Here is a 14,084-nt window from a genome sequence, read left to right as displayed (position 1 = left end):
CTTTAATGAAATATGATAAAGCTGACAGCATTGATTAAAGTTATAATTCTTAAATTAAATAGGCTTATATGTTAAAGTAGCTTTAATAGAGTTACAAGAATAAAAGATACCTGTAGTTCCAGTCTAAAAGTTATCAGTATCAAAGCATATAATTATTACTGACAAGAATTCTCTAGAATAGATACAATCTGAAATTCTTTGATCTAAGAATAAAGCTCTAAATGTTATCAACACTTTTGGGTTGATGATTTAAATTCACTATCTGTAACTGAAGAAAACAGGTGTTTTCCCTCCCATTTCTCAGTACTTCACAGTTAAAGCAACCTTCCATTTTATACCAGCTCTTGAATTATGGTTGGCTATTAATAATCTGATCTTGGTGGTTAGGTTTTCAACATTTAAAAAAAAACTTTGTAGGAGAAAAGAGTGCAGGGTGAAATTCATTTGAGTAAAATAAAGAAAATTTTACTATGTCATTTCTCTGTTAAACTGTCATTACTCTTTTCTTCATTGGTTCATCATTTGAAGGCAAAAATGATCAGTAATGAAAATTTAATTTTAAAATCTTTGACATGCTTACATGGTTACCAGCTAACAATGAACAGCATCCCCAAATGACAACAGAGTTCCTAAGTACAACAGAGTCTAATTTGGTCCCTTAGTGTCAGAGAAACCCTGCTTTTTACCATGCATTAGAGATTTCAACAGGAGAGACATGAGGTAGGGATACTACAGTCACTAAGACAACATGCAAATCTGCAGAACCTCAGCAACTACAAGTCATAATGCTTCCAATACGTTAGGATCTGGTAGAAGAGGGATATACCTTAGTGGCCAGTGTCCCAGCACTGAACTGACCCTGCTGGTTACAGCTACTATCAGTTAGGGAGAGATGGGACCCTGACCAAAGTGCCGCTACTCCTCAGTAACCCTCTCCTCACCTGGGAAGTTCACGTGTTTCTCTGACATCTTGGCCTCAGGCAACAGCACAAAGTACTGAGAGGCTTGTATTTTTTCCCTCAATTATCTGTCTTTTTTGAATTAAATAATTTTTTATTCTGGTCTAAATATGTAATAAATACATACCATTTAGTCGTCGCTGAATTGCTTCTTCCTCTAGGGTAATAATATAAATTTGTTCATCCAGGTCTTCAAGAATCTAAATTTAAACATCAAACTATTGAATAATACATTACGTAAGTAGTGCTTACGAGAATATTTAGGCTATCTGGCCTATAATTTAGATAACCATTCAAATTACTAGGAATCTAAAGTAAAAATGCTCAAACTATTCTACTTGCAAATTAAGTAGAAATTCTTAGTATATAACTAAGCACATCAAAAGCTGATTATCACAAAATCCACATACATTTAAATTGATTTTTTTCAGTTTAAAGAATTAAAGAACTCTGCAACTCTCTCAATGGCACACAAATGTATGAATTCTAAACATCCAAAAAGCTAAATGCAATAACATCTCTACGCCCAAGCCAATATTTCAGAGCCAGAGGAATAGACCACCCAGTCCAGCACTGGTTTCTCATCTACATTAACCTGCATAATGTGTAAAACAAAAAAATCCATAAACTAAATCACTACCATCAATACTTTCCATTTACATCATCATTATATACTAAAAAATGTCCACAAATATTAAACACTGGTATTATGAAAACCATCCTATAGACAGAACCCTAGAAAAACAGTGTGCTAACATACACACCACTCACTACCACAGTATACAACACTAGTAAAAACAACCACCAAAAAACCCCACTAACCAGTCACCAATTATATGGGATATTATCTGCACTGTGTAAGGGCTGGTGTGCTTCATCCCCTTGATTCTACAGCAACCCTATGAAAAACAGACCGCTCTCGCTGCATCTTGTAATATGCCAAGAAACAAAGGTTTGGCAAAGAAAAGTTATCTGTCTTCAAAGCCTGTGCTCTTAGCCAGTCTGGGCTGATGGGGACCTAAATATGGATCGGACTGAGTCCTTGACCTCAAATAGCTTATATTCTAGTGTCCAGGAGAGAAACGAAAAATCAAAAAGAAAAAAAAATTATAGAATTGAAAGTAATGTCATAACTGAAGCTAAAATAAAATGTTAACAAAAGTTCAGAAGAAGAAAGATTCCCAGCTTCTATTTGGGAAGAAAAAAGTCTTGGCAAATGGTTTTGATGGTAGTAGCATCTTACCCAATAGCTTCATTTGCCAAAAGGAGGAAAGGCATTTTGCTCAGAGGAAGTGACAAGCAAAACATACAGGTGGAGAGGTACAAAGTACACTTAGCAGTAAAGCTGCTCGATGACTCTGGAGCTTATGGCAGAACAAGGAGTGGTCCAGAGCCCAGGCGCTGAAAAGAGCCTCTGCGTTCAAATCCTGCCTCATCCTCTCAGATCTGTGATCTTGTATAAGCTACCTGATCTCCCTGAACCACAGATAATTCAACCATAAAATAAGAACACCATCACCTAACTTATGGGTTTGTCATCAGGATTAAATGAAATTATGCATGTAAATAAAGTACTTAGTGCAAGCATATAGCATATACTTAATTACTGAATAAATACCCATTATTATTGGATGTTAGGAACAAGAAAAGAGGCAAACATTAAAAAGTTTGAACATGTTACTAATAATTGACAAGTCTGGGAGAAAATAAGCTTGGGGAGGGGAGATAAGTAGTTTGATTTTGTATCTGTTGAGTTTTCAGCTCCACAGGGCCTTCGATTATAGCACTTAAAATATACTGTAGTTTGTATTCACTCTCTTTTTCTCACTAGGAAGTGATGTGGAAGTGGCAGAGGTGATCAGGAAAACAGAGCAGAGCACCTTTAGACCAAGGACAGAACTTTAAACATTTGCCTATTTTAGGGGGAAGAAAGTAGAAATGGAGAGACCAAAACAACAACAACAACAAAAAAAATCCAGAGAATTAGGAAGAAACTAAATGAATGCAATGTCACAAAACCTCTTTAAGAGGGAAGTAAATTTCAAGATTTGATAGGACATGTATTGTATTTGAGTGTGTGTACATTTATGTAGCAGGTTAAAAAATCCATTTTTATTTTTTGAAAATACAAAGATTATTTATTAAAAAACTTTCAAAATTAAGCAAGCATTTACTAAAAGAATGTCTACCATGATATTCTCTCAGTTTTTTCCCTTGATGAATTACACTGATAGGGAAGAAAAACATATAACCATAATAATTTCATAAATACTACTAGTGAAATATAAAGGGGAATATGAGAAATGCAGAGGAAGGAGCTTGATTATTTTAGCTTAAAGAAGAAGTGAGGCAAGGGTCAAAGACAGGTAGTATACGCAGCTGGTCTCAGAGCCAGGACTTCAGGAGACTGTCAGGTGGCTGAAGCAGGTAAGAGGCAGAAGCGAGAGAAAGACCCTCGACATGCCTGGGAAGTGGAAGAATCCAGGCTGCTCTGGGCACAGCAAGTCAGCTGTGAGACTGGCTAGAATCAGTCACCAGGGAAGCAATGGGGGCAGGGGCAGCTACAGGCAAATTCAGCGGGGGACAGTTGTGAAAGGCCTTGTATCATGTGAATAGTTTAGACTTGAGCTTGTAGGCAATGAGGATCCATGAAAATAATGTGACAATTCCCTAGCTACAGGTAAGAATTATGGTCATTTTATTAAATATTTGACAAAATAGCTAGAGGCCCAAGTAACTTAGGGACAAATCATCAAAACTACTACCAACTGAAAATTATTTTTAAATGAATATACAGCATTTCTGAGATTAAAGGGAAAGGTATAATTCAATTAATCAAGATATAATATGCAGACAAACTTTCAGAAAATAACTGCTTTGTAAGTCAAAGAATATATAAACTTTGAAACACAAAAGAGTTACCATTTCATATAAGATAATGGGCTCCTAAAATACCTGTAAATATCTATACATTTTGTCTTCAAATTTGCTAGAAGAATTTCTAGCTGAGTGCCTATGGTTAGTATTTTAAGAGCAAAAGCAAATTTGGTTTCCAAAGATGAAAAAGATTAAAATAAAAACAATGACAATTTGGGTTATAAACACATAAAAATATTCTTCTGTTTCTGAATGCTAGTTTAGAACCTAAAAGATGTTCAAATGTAAAAATGTCTATTTAACAAACAAAATGGTTTACAACATCATACTCACTGTTGGCTTCACCAACAGCTGCCCCATGACTGTGAACATGCGGGAGAGGCCAACTGGAGTGCACACTGCAGAACAGAGAGAGCTCACTTCAGAGTTAGGAGAGAAACTGCTAGCCCAAAATAAAGCAAACTCAAAGACTGCTGTTGTAAGAAAACGCTTGTTTCCAATCTAGGTTCTCGCAGTGTTTTGTCACAGGGCTCCTCAATATCACCGTTAGAGAAGCTCTAGGGGTTCGTGCACAGACGACGGGCATTCCTATATTTAAGGAAAGATTCATGGAGACTAAAGGAGGGGTAGGATATGCCAGATTCTAGCAGCTGAATAATAATAAGTATTTTCACTTAAAAGAAATTAAAGAAAACCAACCAGAGAACAGACTAAATTTCAAGTACTAACTGAATCAAGTATCAGACAAGAATATCCGAGAGTGACAACTATAACCTTACATCCTTTTACCAACTTTTATCTGCTTATAACATCTCTGAGACATGTTGAGATGCCTTAAGTAAAACAAAACAAATTGTGAAAAAAAGACTGCCAATTCATCATACAGAATTCCACCATAACCATTCAAAAGTAGAAGCTAGTGTTGTGATGGGGGGGAGGCACGTGCATGTCTGACTCTCTCCCTCCCTGTCTCTTTCCAACTCTGTGGAAGAGGCTTTCTTTAGAGAAAAACAAAAGTATCTTATTATTTCAAGGTTTCAGTTTATCAAAATTTATCTTGAACATACAAAAAAAGTTAAGGGCCAACTTTTAAAAAAATCTCCAAGCTGTTAACGAATCTCATCGGGAAACGTGTCTGTAATTTTCTAGAACACAGAACAACTCTGCTTTATTATCAATATTATGTCAGAAAAATACTTACAGAGAAGTAACAAACATCCCATCAATGATATACAGGAATATAAATAAGGTAGGTAGAAATCCCAGAGATCTATTAAAAAATGTAAATATATTTTAGTGCATCCAAAATACCATACATTGATATATAGACTGACTATAAATTAATGTATAGTAAACATCATAATTGCCTATTTGAATCTACTAAACCATATAATTTCTAAATTGTACAATAAAAAGATCTAAAACAGAAGAACAGGAAATAACCCTTTTGCAAAACCTGTTTGGAGGGAGAAAATGAGCCTCCATGGAATTTTAAGAACAGAAACCAATTAACCAAAGGAAGAAAAAAAATCTGAAAAGCTGCTTGCTCATTCTACATACAAGAAACACACAAACATTCATTTCTTTCCTTAAACATGTCGAAAGACTTTTTAATTTTGTAAATTAACAACAAGGATTAACTATACAAAGAACTATTAAAATGTTTTAAAAAGTGAATGTGTAATTATATTCCAAACTGTAGTCTCTCACTAGAGAAACTGGTTTAAACAAGTCAATCCGTACCATATAAAGATTCCATACTCGCAGCGTCATTGTCAATGAGCGCCAAGGCTACCCACACTATCCCAAGAATAAGCAAGGCCAGAAGAATAAGCATGACCAGAGTTTCTAAAATTCGGGCTCGGATTCCCTGAAAAATATAATAAAGATATAATTTTAATATTTTATTTCATCACATGAACAATTAGGTTTCTGTCTATATGAAAGCATAAAAATTCTTTGAAAGGGGAGGAAATTTACATTTATTAGCAGGACAAAAAACACTAAATGTTTACTGTTGTAACGTTTAAACTGACTTTTCAAAATTATGTAAAACACCATTAAGCTTTGAAGAAAGTACCAAAACAATTCTTCATAAAAACATTTTGCAGAGCCACTTTAAACAATTAATTACTTTCCTAACACTTTCCACCAAGAAAGGAGATTAACAAGTTTTTATCTGTGATTCTAATCAAGGGAATATAAGGCTAATTAAGGTGACCGCCAAACAGTTCCGAGAACACCCAACTTGGGGAAAGCATAAAGCACCATCTACTAGAGAACACGGGGGTTCTTAGCTCCCCACAGCCTCCAGAGCCCTCTAGTGCCCAGACGAAGAACTCCTCGTGGTAATCCAGCCTTAGAAACCGTTGAAATGGATAGTATTTATATCAATTAAATAGCGTCCCTTTCTCCACATTAGATAGAATTTTCATTAAATCCACGAGGCTGGAATATAATAAAGAATCATCAGGCACAATTTTGTTTTAAATATAAAACAAATTCTGACCTCAGGGCCAAACGAGAGGCCAGACTTATAAAATCAACACCTACGGGACAAGGCAAAAACAAAAAACAACTTTCTCATGTGCTTAGAAAGTCATCACATGATTGAACCTGTACCTAAATGTAAAGATTCATGTTGATATTTTATACTGTAATGCACTAATTTACAACATCTAACACACCAAAATTATATCCATGTTTCTCAATAAGTCACGTAATCTTTCCTTCCATATCAAAGTTTAAAGATATGAACTATAAATAAAAATCTAAAACATAGACTTATTTCAATTTTGCCCTAAATATTATTTTCTAATTTCTGAATTACAGAAACAGGTTGCACTTAAATCATAGCACCCCAGTTCCTCAAATTCAATAGGAAAGGAAATGTCCTAAAGCCATGGCCAAAGTGTTCCCGGCCCTAAATGATGACTCAGAGTTGAAGTGGTCTTTTCTTCTTAGTCCAGCCTTGCCAGGACTGCCCCTGACAGGTTAAAATGTGTCTTCAAATGGAAGAGTCAGGGCACCTTACACACTCACAGCGAGGGAGGCCGGTAAACCAGAGTGATGACGACCAGTATTTTATTTAACACATTAGAGCTCACGGTAGCTATTACTCAAGTGAGGTGAAACAGGAACAGTCACAAAATGCACTACTAAAAACACACTCCTACTTACTGAAGAACTCTCTGAATCTACACTTCACACATGCAAACCATTAGGATACCAGAACATGACCACTACCTTTTAGCACTGATTTTTTTCTCTCTTCCTCTCTTTCTAAGCAAGAACCTTTTAATCACACATTAAATATTATCTGGAAAGTCTATAAATAAAAGATAAAAAGAGTAGGCTCTGGAGTGCATGTGTTACACCCCCTCAGCCCTGTCTTTTTCTGCCTCTGACTGGAGCCCTAATCCTGCATGCCTCTGACCAGCCCATGGGAACATCAGAGCTCTCAAAACATGTAACACGTGTCTTAAGTGTTATGATGTATGAGCTAAACAGCAGTGCTACTTGGAACTGTTTGAGACCTGATGTCCAAAAAATGGGCATTTTAATAATACATGTTATAATTATTATATTAAGCAATTACAATGTAACAATAAGTTTAAGTGTTATAATGATAATAAATTTGGGGAACCAATCACCAATAAGATTTACACACTTCCTCTGATATTTTGGTAAGAAGTATTTCTTAGCAGTTAAATTTGTTTTTCATCAAATCTGTCTGTGTTGGAAGGCAGTGCTCCGTGGGTCTCTCCCACTTCTGTGCATCTCACAGGCAGAGGCAGGGGCAGTCCTCACTCTGGACTGTCTTTTCAAAGACTTCTGTACAGCAAACAGCCTTGGAAGGCAGAGATGGTATCTCTGCAGTAGAGGCAGGTCTGCTTACCGTACAGTGTGAAAGAGAAGGTCCCCCGCAGAGCACAGGGCAGGCAGGCTTGCTTGCACCCCATTACAAATAAAGCGGGCTCCTCAGCCATGACACGAGCCCACTGTGGGGACAGCTCCCACCTGGGCCACATCACCCCATGGGGCTCGGGGTCCTGGGGAACTGACAGGAACAGGAGGCTCCTGTGCCTGCACGCTAGGTAATGAAGCCTCTGACCCAGGAGTCTGTGTCTACAACCAGGGTCTGTGAGTCTGGCAAACTAACCTGTCAGCTTGCAAGTACCATAATATCTCAGACCTCTGCAGTTCTGGAAAGCTTTGGGCAACAAGAATGGAAAGCTCACACGGCTTTCTAGGTAAGAACAAACAAGGGCCCACACAGGTTGGGTTCAGGGCTACAAGAAGACCCCCAGGATCGAGCCATGAATCCTCTCACCCAGGCCGTAGGCAGGAAGGAGAAGTAAGGGCCCCCATGACCTGGCAGCTGGCAAGTGTCTGGGGTCTGAGCTGTGAAGGGGAGTGAGACAACCCACCGCCAGTCTGGCTACAGCTCCCTCTCCCTGAGCGGAAGCAGCAAGGGGTCTTACAGTGACAATGTCCAGCAAGCCTTGCAAGGCCAGCTGAAAGGAACTGTCCCGTCTAGGACTACGGTGACGGGGAACTATTTTTCTTGTATACTTGGTGCCTTGTTATATTTTCCGAATTTTTTAGAGTGGATGTATATGACTTTAAGAAATAGGAGAACAAACTAATGTTGTTTTAATTTTCAATTTTTTTCTTACAATAATAAAGATCCAAGAGTTTGGCACCCGTAAGAATAACTTTTAAAAAATATCCAAGTTCAGGGCTTCCCTGGTGGCACAGTGGTTGAGAGTCCGCCTGCCGATGCAGGGGACACGGGTTCGTGCCCTGGTCCGGGAAGATCCCACATGCCATGGAGCAGCTAGGCCCGTGAGCCATGGCCGCTGAGCCTGCGCGTCCGGAGCCTGTGCTCCGCAACGGGAGAGGCCACAACAGTGAGAGGCCCGTGTACCGCACACACACACACACAAAAAATCCAAGTTCGGTTTATGAGATAGACAGTATAATAAGCTCGTTAAGAGCCCCAACTCTAGCAGCAGACCACTTGGGCTCAAATCCTGTTTCCATCACTGACCAACTGTGTAACTCTGGGCAAATGCCTAAACCACACTGTGCCTCAGTTTCCTCCTTTGTAGAATGAGTTTCTTAATGACACCCTTACCTCATGGGTTGTTATCAGAACCAAATGAGTCAACATGTGCAACATGCTGAGCTCAATGTCTGGTACCTAGTAAGGATTAACCGTAATAACTCAAACTGTCGCCTTTGTGTTTGGAATCTCCAAGGCTCGGGAATTCGCGTATCATTTGTCTTTCTCAATTAAATTTATACCACCTTCAAATGCCACCTTGTCACTCTTTCCCATCTTTGCCACCTACCATGTACAGACCTAGAAGAAACAATCCCATCTTTCTTGATACATGAGCACCCAGTTCACAAGAGCTTCTCATCACATCCCCTGCCACCCTAAGTACCATCCACGCTCATAATGAACCTGACCTGCATTCTACTATGGCCGCCCACACAGCTAACCAGACCCCATCATCTCTCAGGCCCAATTCTGAGAGGTCACATGGTAAAGCTGCCCCTCAGCCCACAGCCTCCTAGTCTCCTCCAATCTTTCAGCCCTCCAACCTAGCTCTAACCTAGCACTAACCTAGCTCTAACTAGCTCTAACCTAGCACTAACCTAGTACTAACCTAGCTCTAACCTAGCTCTAACCTAGCTCTAACGTAGTGCTAACCTAGCTCCAACCTAGCGCTAACCTAGTGCTAACCTAGCTCCAACCTAGCGCCAACCTAGCGCCAACCTAGCGCCAACCTAGCGCTAACCTAGCTCTAACCTAGCGCTAACCTAGCTCCAACCTAGCTCCAACCTAGCGCTAACCTAGCTCTAACCTAGCGCTAACCCTAGCTCTAACCTAGCTCCAACCTAGCTCTATGTCCTCATCGTGATTATCTCTCCTCCCTTCATCTTCCCAATCCCTCCAATCAGCCTTGTTTTCACTGGTCTAAACCCCATAGCGAACGAGTATATTTTAATGATAATTCAGTATCAATAATATTCTAGTATTCCTGGCCCCTTTAACTTCCACCAGACCAGTTTAATTCCACCTGGAAGTTCACTCCAAATTCTCAGCATTGTTAAAGAAATTTACAAAATCATGAGAAATTTTTGCTACTACATATTCCAAAGCAGGCCTTCAATGTTACCCGGCAATCCTTATACTGATCTCTGGCTAATAATTCCCTCAAAGGTTTGTAAACGTGTTCCAGTCTCCTTGACCCTAATCTCAGGCCCTACATTCTTAACTACAGGGGACCTTACCTCTCCCTTAGTAAGACACAGCTGGGTGGTCTGCACGTCCCCTCAGCTTCCTTCCCCTATCCCTTGTCTCCATTCCTATTTCTTTCATGCGGTAAAGGAAAATATCTCAGACCCCTTTTCTCCGATGGCACAGTCTTAGATGTTCATCTTTTCACAAGCTGTATCAATGCCTCTCAAACATCAGCATGGAACACATTTACCAAGGGGATTGTCAATTCCTGAGTACCTGTACAAAGCAGCTCCTCAGCCAATTCTGATGAAGATGGTCTACCAGATAGACTCTCTCTTCCTCCCTGGATGATCTTGCCTCCTCACGTGGCCAACGACTCTCAAGTTTGTACCTTTAGTCCAAATATTACCCCTGAGGCCAAGATCCATACATCCCAATGGCCACCCTGCCTTAGATATCTCACAGCTACCTTAAACTGAATTCTAGAATCAAATTCATCATTTTATCCCTTAGACCTGCTCCTCCTTCAGTGTCACATACCTCAATAAATGGCACCATTATCCACTTTGTTGTTTTGCCAGACACTCTGGAAACATCCCTGTCACCTCCTTTCCTGCTGCACCCCACCTCTCCCCAAAACACGTACACACACACTGGACCCTGGTCCAGTCAAACACAGAGTCCTTTTGATTCCCCTATGTAATTATGACTCAAGTTCATCCACCTCTCTTCCTACTGCCACAACGTCTATCTGGTGAACACCCCAGCCTCCTAGCTACTAGTCCTACATCCACACTCTTGTCTCTCCCTGACCTGGTGCCTACATTGCATGGAAATGTGATATTCTCAAAATGCAAATCTGATCATGCCACTCTTAGTCATAACTTACTAACCGAGGTACAGGCCTGCACCTGGGAAACAGATGCATTAATGCAACAACAAACAATGAAGATCAAATCTCATGTGGTACATACATACAATGGAATATCACTCAGCCATAAAAAGGAACAAAACTTGGTCATTTGCAGAAACGTGGATGGACCTAGAGACTGTCATACAGAGTGAAGTAAGTCAGAAAGAGAAAAACAAATATCGTATATTAATGCATATATGTGGTATCCAGAAAAATGGTAGATCTTATTTGCAAGAGACACAGACATAGAGAACAAACATATGGATACCAAGGGGGCAAGGGGAGGGTGGGATGAATTGGGAGATTGGGAATGACATATATGCACTCTTGATACTATGTACAAAATAGATAACTAATGAGAACCTACTGTATAGCACAGGGAACTCTACTCAGTGCTCTGTGGTGACCTAAATGGGAAGGAAATCCAAAAAAGAGGGGATATATGTATACGTATAGCTGATTCACTTCGCTGTACAGCAGAAACTAACACAACATTGTAAAGCAACTGTACTCCAATAAAATTAATTAAAAATTTTTTAAAAAATCGAACCTCATTAGCACCATTCTCTAACTGCGACTGCACCTCTAACTGGGGTGCTGCATAAGTATATATCCTTAAAGTTGGGCCTTACTCTTTTTTCTGCTGTTTAGATAGTGTGCAAACTAATTATAGATGAAAAAAGAACAAATTATTTATGATTAAATAGCATAGAACAGTGCTGTCCAACATATATTTCTGTGATGATATAAATGCTCTATTCTGTGCTATCCATTAACATAGCTAATAATCATATGTGTTTATTGAGTACTTAGAATGTAGCTACTGTGACTGAAGAACTGGTTTTTAATTTTACTGATTTTAGGTATTTTAAATGTATATAGCCACACATGGCTAATAGTTACCATATAGGTCACAGCAGACTACTAACAGTCTGTTTCTAACAAAATCTAAGTACTCTCTGCACTCTCAAGTACTTTCTGGTCATTTTCCTAAATTTAACCTTGACATAAAATTCTTTGAACAGCCTGGTTAAAGTAACAGCCTCTTTTAACATGCTATAGCTCTAGATTAGCCTCTTTTAACATGCTATAGATTAGTGTTTCAAGTAGCATTTATGTCAAAGAGAAGAAATCCATTACCAAGTTTAAGAATTACTCCATTCTATTTATATAAAGAAAAAATACATTCTCTCATTAAGAAAAATAGCATTTAAAATGCAACCTAAGTATAAACCAGTCTGAAAGTGACAATGAAGTTAAATAGCCACATATTTATCCACATATACTTACAAACTAAGCCCCAAATAAATCTCTTATGTGATTAAAAAGTATATGTGAACAGTCTTTCTAAAAGGAAACAGATATCAATATTATCATTCCAAGAGGATGCTTTTTCTATTATAAATATGTGAATAATATCAAGAAAAAATGTCTAAAATGTACACTCACATGCTTAAGCAGACAAATAAGAAACATTTAAACAAATAAACCTCTGCAGTCAAAGCATATGAACTCTTCAAAAATTTATTTCAAATTGATCATTTCTTTTGAAAGATAACTCATAAAAAGGAATCTGCTCATTTTCAGTTATTAATCTAAATTTAAAGAAGAGTAAATTAGGAATTACAGAAAAGGCTGCCACAGAGCAAGCCATCAAAATTATGGAATATGATTATACCTGTTTATGAAATATTGAAGATAACTGATGTAGTTAGAAATAACTGTTATACTGACTTAATCCACTAGGAGGCTAGGACAATTACGTTTTCCTTTTATTTTTATTCCCTTTTTGGGATTAAATGGGACAAAATCAGCTCAACTTGAAATCAATTAAATATCATATTTATGAGCTTTAGCAAAACCAACAGAAAAATATAACAAATCTTTTCATTAAATGCAATGTGGCAGATTTTTTACCTTCAACAACTTTAGAATAGAGAGAAGAGAGGTGAAGGGATTATAATAATCAGAAACTTCATTTGTTAATCTGGCATCGACTGGCTCATATGAGTGCCAAAAATATACAAATTATCACTACCTTTCTTGAGATCAGTAAAATATTACAAAGCCTAAAGAGTATAGGCTTTGTGGCATGTAGTGTGTGAGCTTTTTGAACTTTTGTATGTGATTCTGTCTGCAAAGTAATGAAAAGCATTGTGAGAGCTTTTATCACTACCATTAATCACCAGCAGGACAGCATGTAAGCAAAAAAATATGCCTACTGCTCATTTTTCCATTAAGAGTCAGAATCAGGAGCTAGGAAGCCCCAAGGGGAAGGTCCCTATCAACTCCATTCTTGCATACACTGAGCTAAAAGATGTGCCAGATGTCAGAATAACTTACTGAAATACCCTGCAAACAACAAAGTAGCAAAACATTGTCAGAGTGGAAGAAGGTTACCATTGTTCATCTAAAAAATTAAGAAAAGTCTCCTGAATACAAGATCACAGAACTATAAGAACTACTTATCATCAACAGTTGTACTTGCTCACACAATTCTGAATGCTTATACTATGCCATACAGTACTAGGATTTCATAAACTTCGTAATATATTTATGAATACTTGTCTTAACCCCTCCCAAAAACCATAAATCTAAGTTACCTTAATGAAACTCCATCTCTTTTATTAAAATCATAGTGTAATAAGCACTCAGTGTATTAGTAAAAAACATCATCAAAATAAAGTACTTTCTTTCTGTCAAGGAAACATCATCTTGTTTTTAAGAAAAGTAAGCTATATAATTAATTACATTAGTTTCATACCAGTATTGTTTTGGAAATTACAACTATCTCAATATTTTAAGTTTAAATTAGATTAAATAAGCTAGTAAAGGCTAAACACCAAATTTTGGTGCTGGTCAATTACACATTAAATGCTCTGTACTGAACATCAATGAAGTGAAAATTACAATATATTTACAAAAGCTCTAACAATAAACTGATATGTTTCTATGGTGATGAACATTTAAACAAGATTTTGCATGGACATCTTGACCTCTTGGAAGGTATGTAAACACCACTTTATATACTATGTCTCCACCCATCAGGAAAGCCTGGGAAAAATTTCTACATTCACAG

The 14,084-nt window shown here is 37.9% G+C and overlaps 1 protein-coding gene across 8 annotated transcripts in view; it reads right to left on the bottom strand.

The window, feature by feature from the left end:
• LMBR1 (limb development membrane protein 1) overlaps positions 1-14,084 on the bottom strand; it is a 160,728-nt gene that overhangs the window by 76,035 nt on the left and 70,609 nt on the right. For all 8 annotated transcript variants that reach the window (XM_027101379.1, XM_027101381.1, XM_027101380.1 and 5 more), the window contains 4 exons: positions 5,580-5,706; positions 5,038-5,106; positions 4,170-4,234; positions 1,087-1,159 (listed from right to left, as the gene is read on the bottom strand). In XM_027101379.1, the coding sequence (XP_026957180.1) occupies positions 1,087-1,159; positions 4,170-4,234; positions 5,038-5,106; positions 5,580-5,706 (334 nt within the window). The remainder of the gene's footprint in view (positions 1-1,086; positions 1,160-4,169; positions 4,235-5,037; positions 5,107-5,579; positions 5,707-14,084) is intronic.

Source organism: Aethalodelphis obliquidens, unplaced genomic scaffold (assembly GCF_003676395.1).
Source record: "Aethalodelphis obliquidens isolate GAN/ISIS:26980383/991018 unplaced genomic scaffold, ASM367639v1 scaffold5, whole genome shotgun sequence".
NCBI classification, from domain to species: domain Eukaryota; kingdom Metazoa; phylum Chordata; class Mammalia; order Artiodactyla; family Delphinidae; genus Aethalodelphis; species Aethalodelphis obliquidens.
Note: the sequence above shows the minus strand (reverse complement) of the source record. Positions and strands in the feature narration are given on the sequence as shown.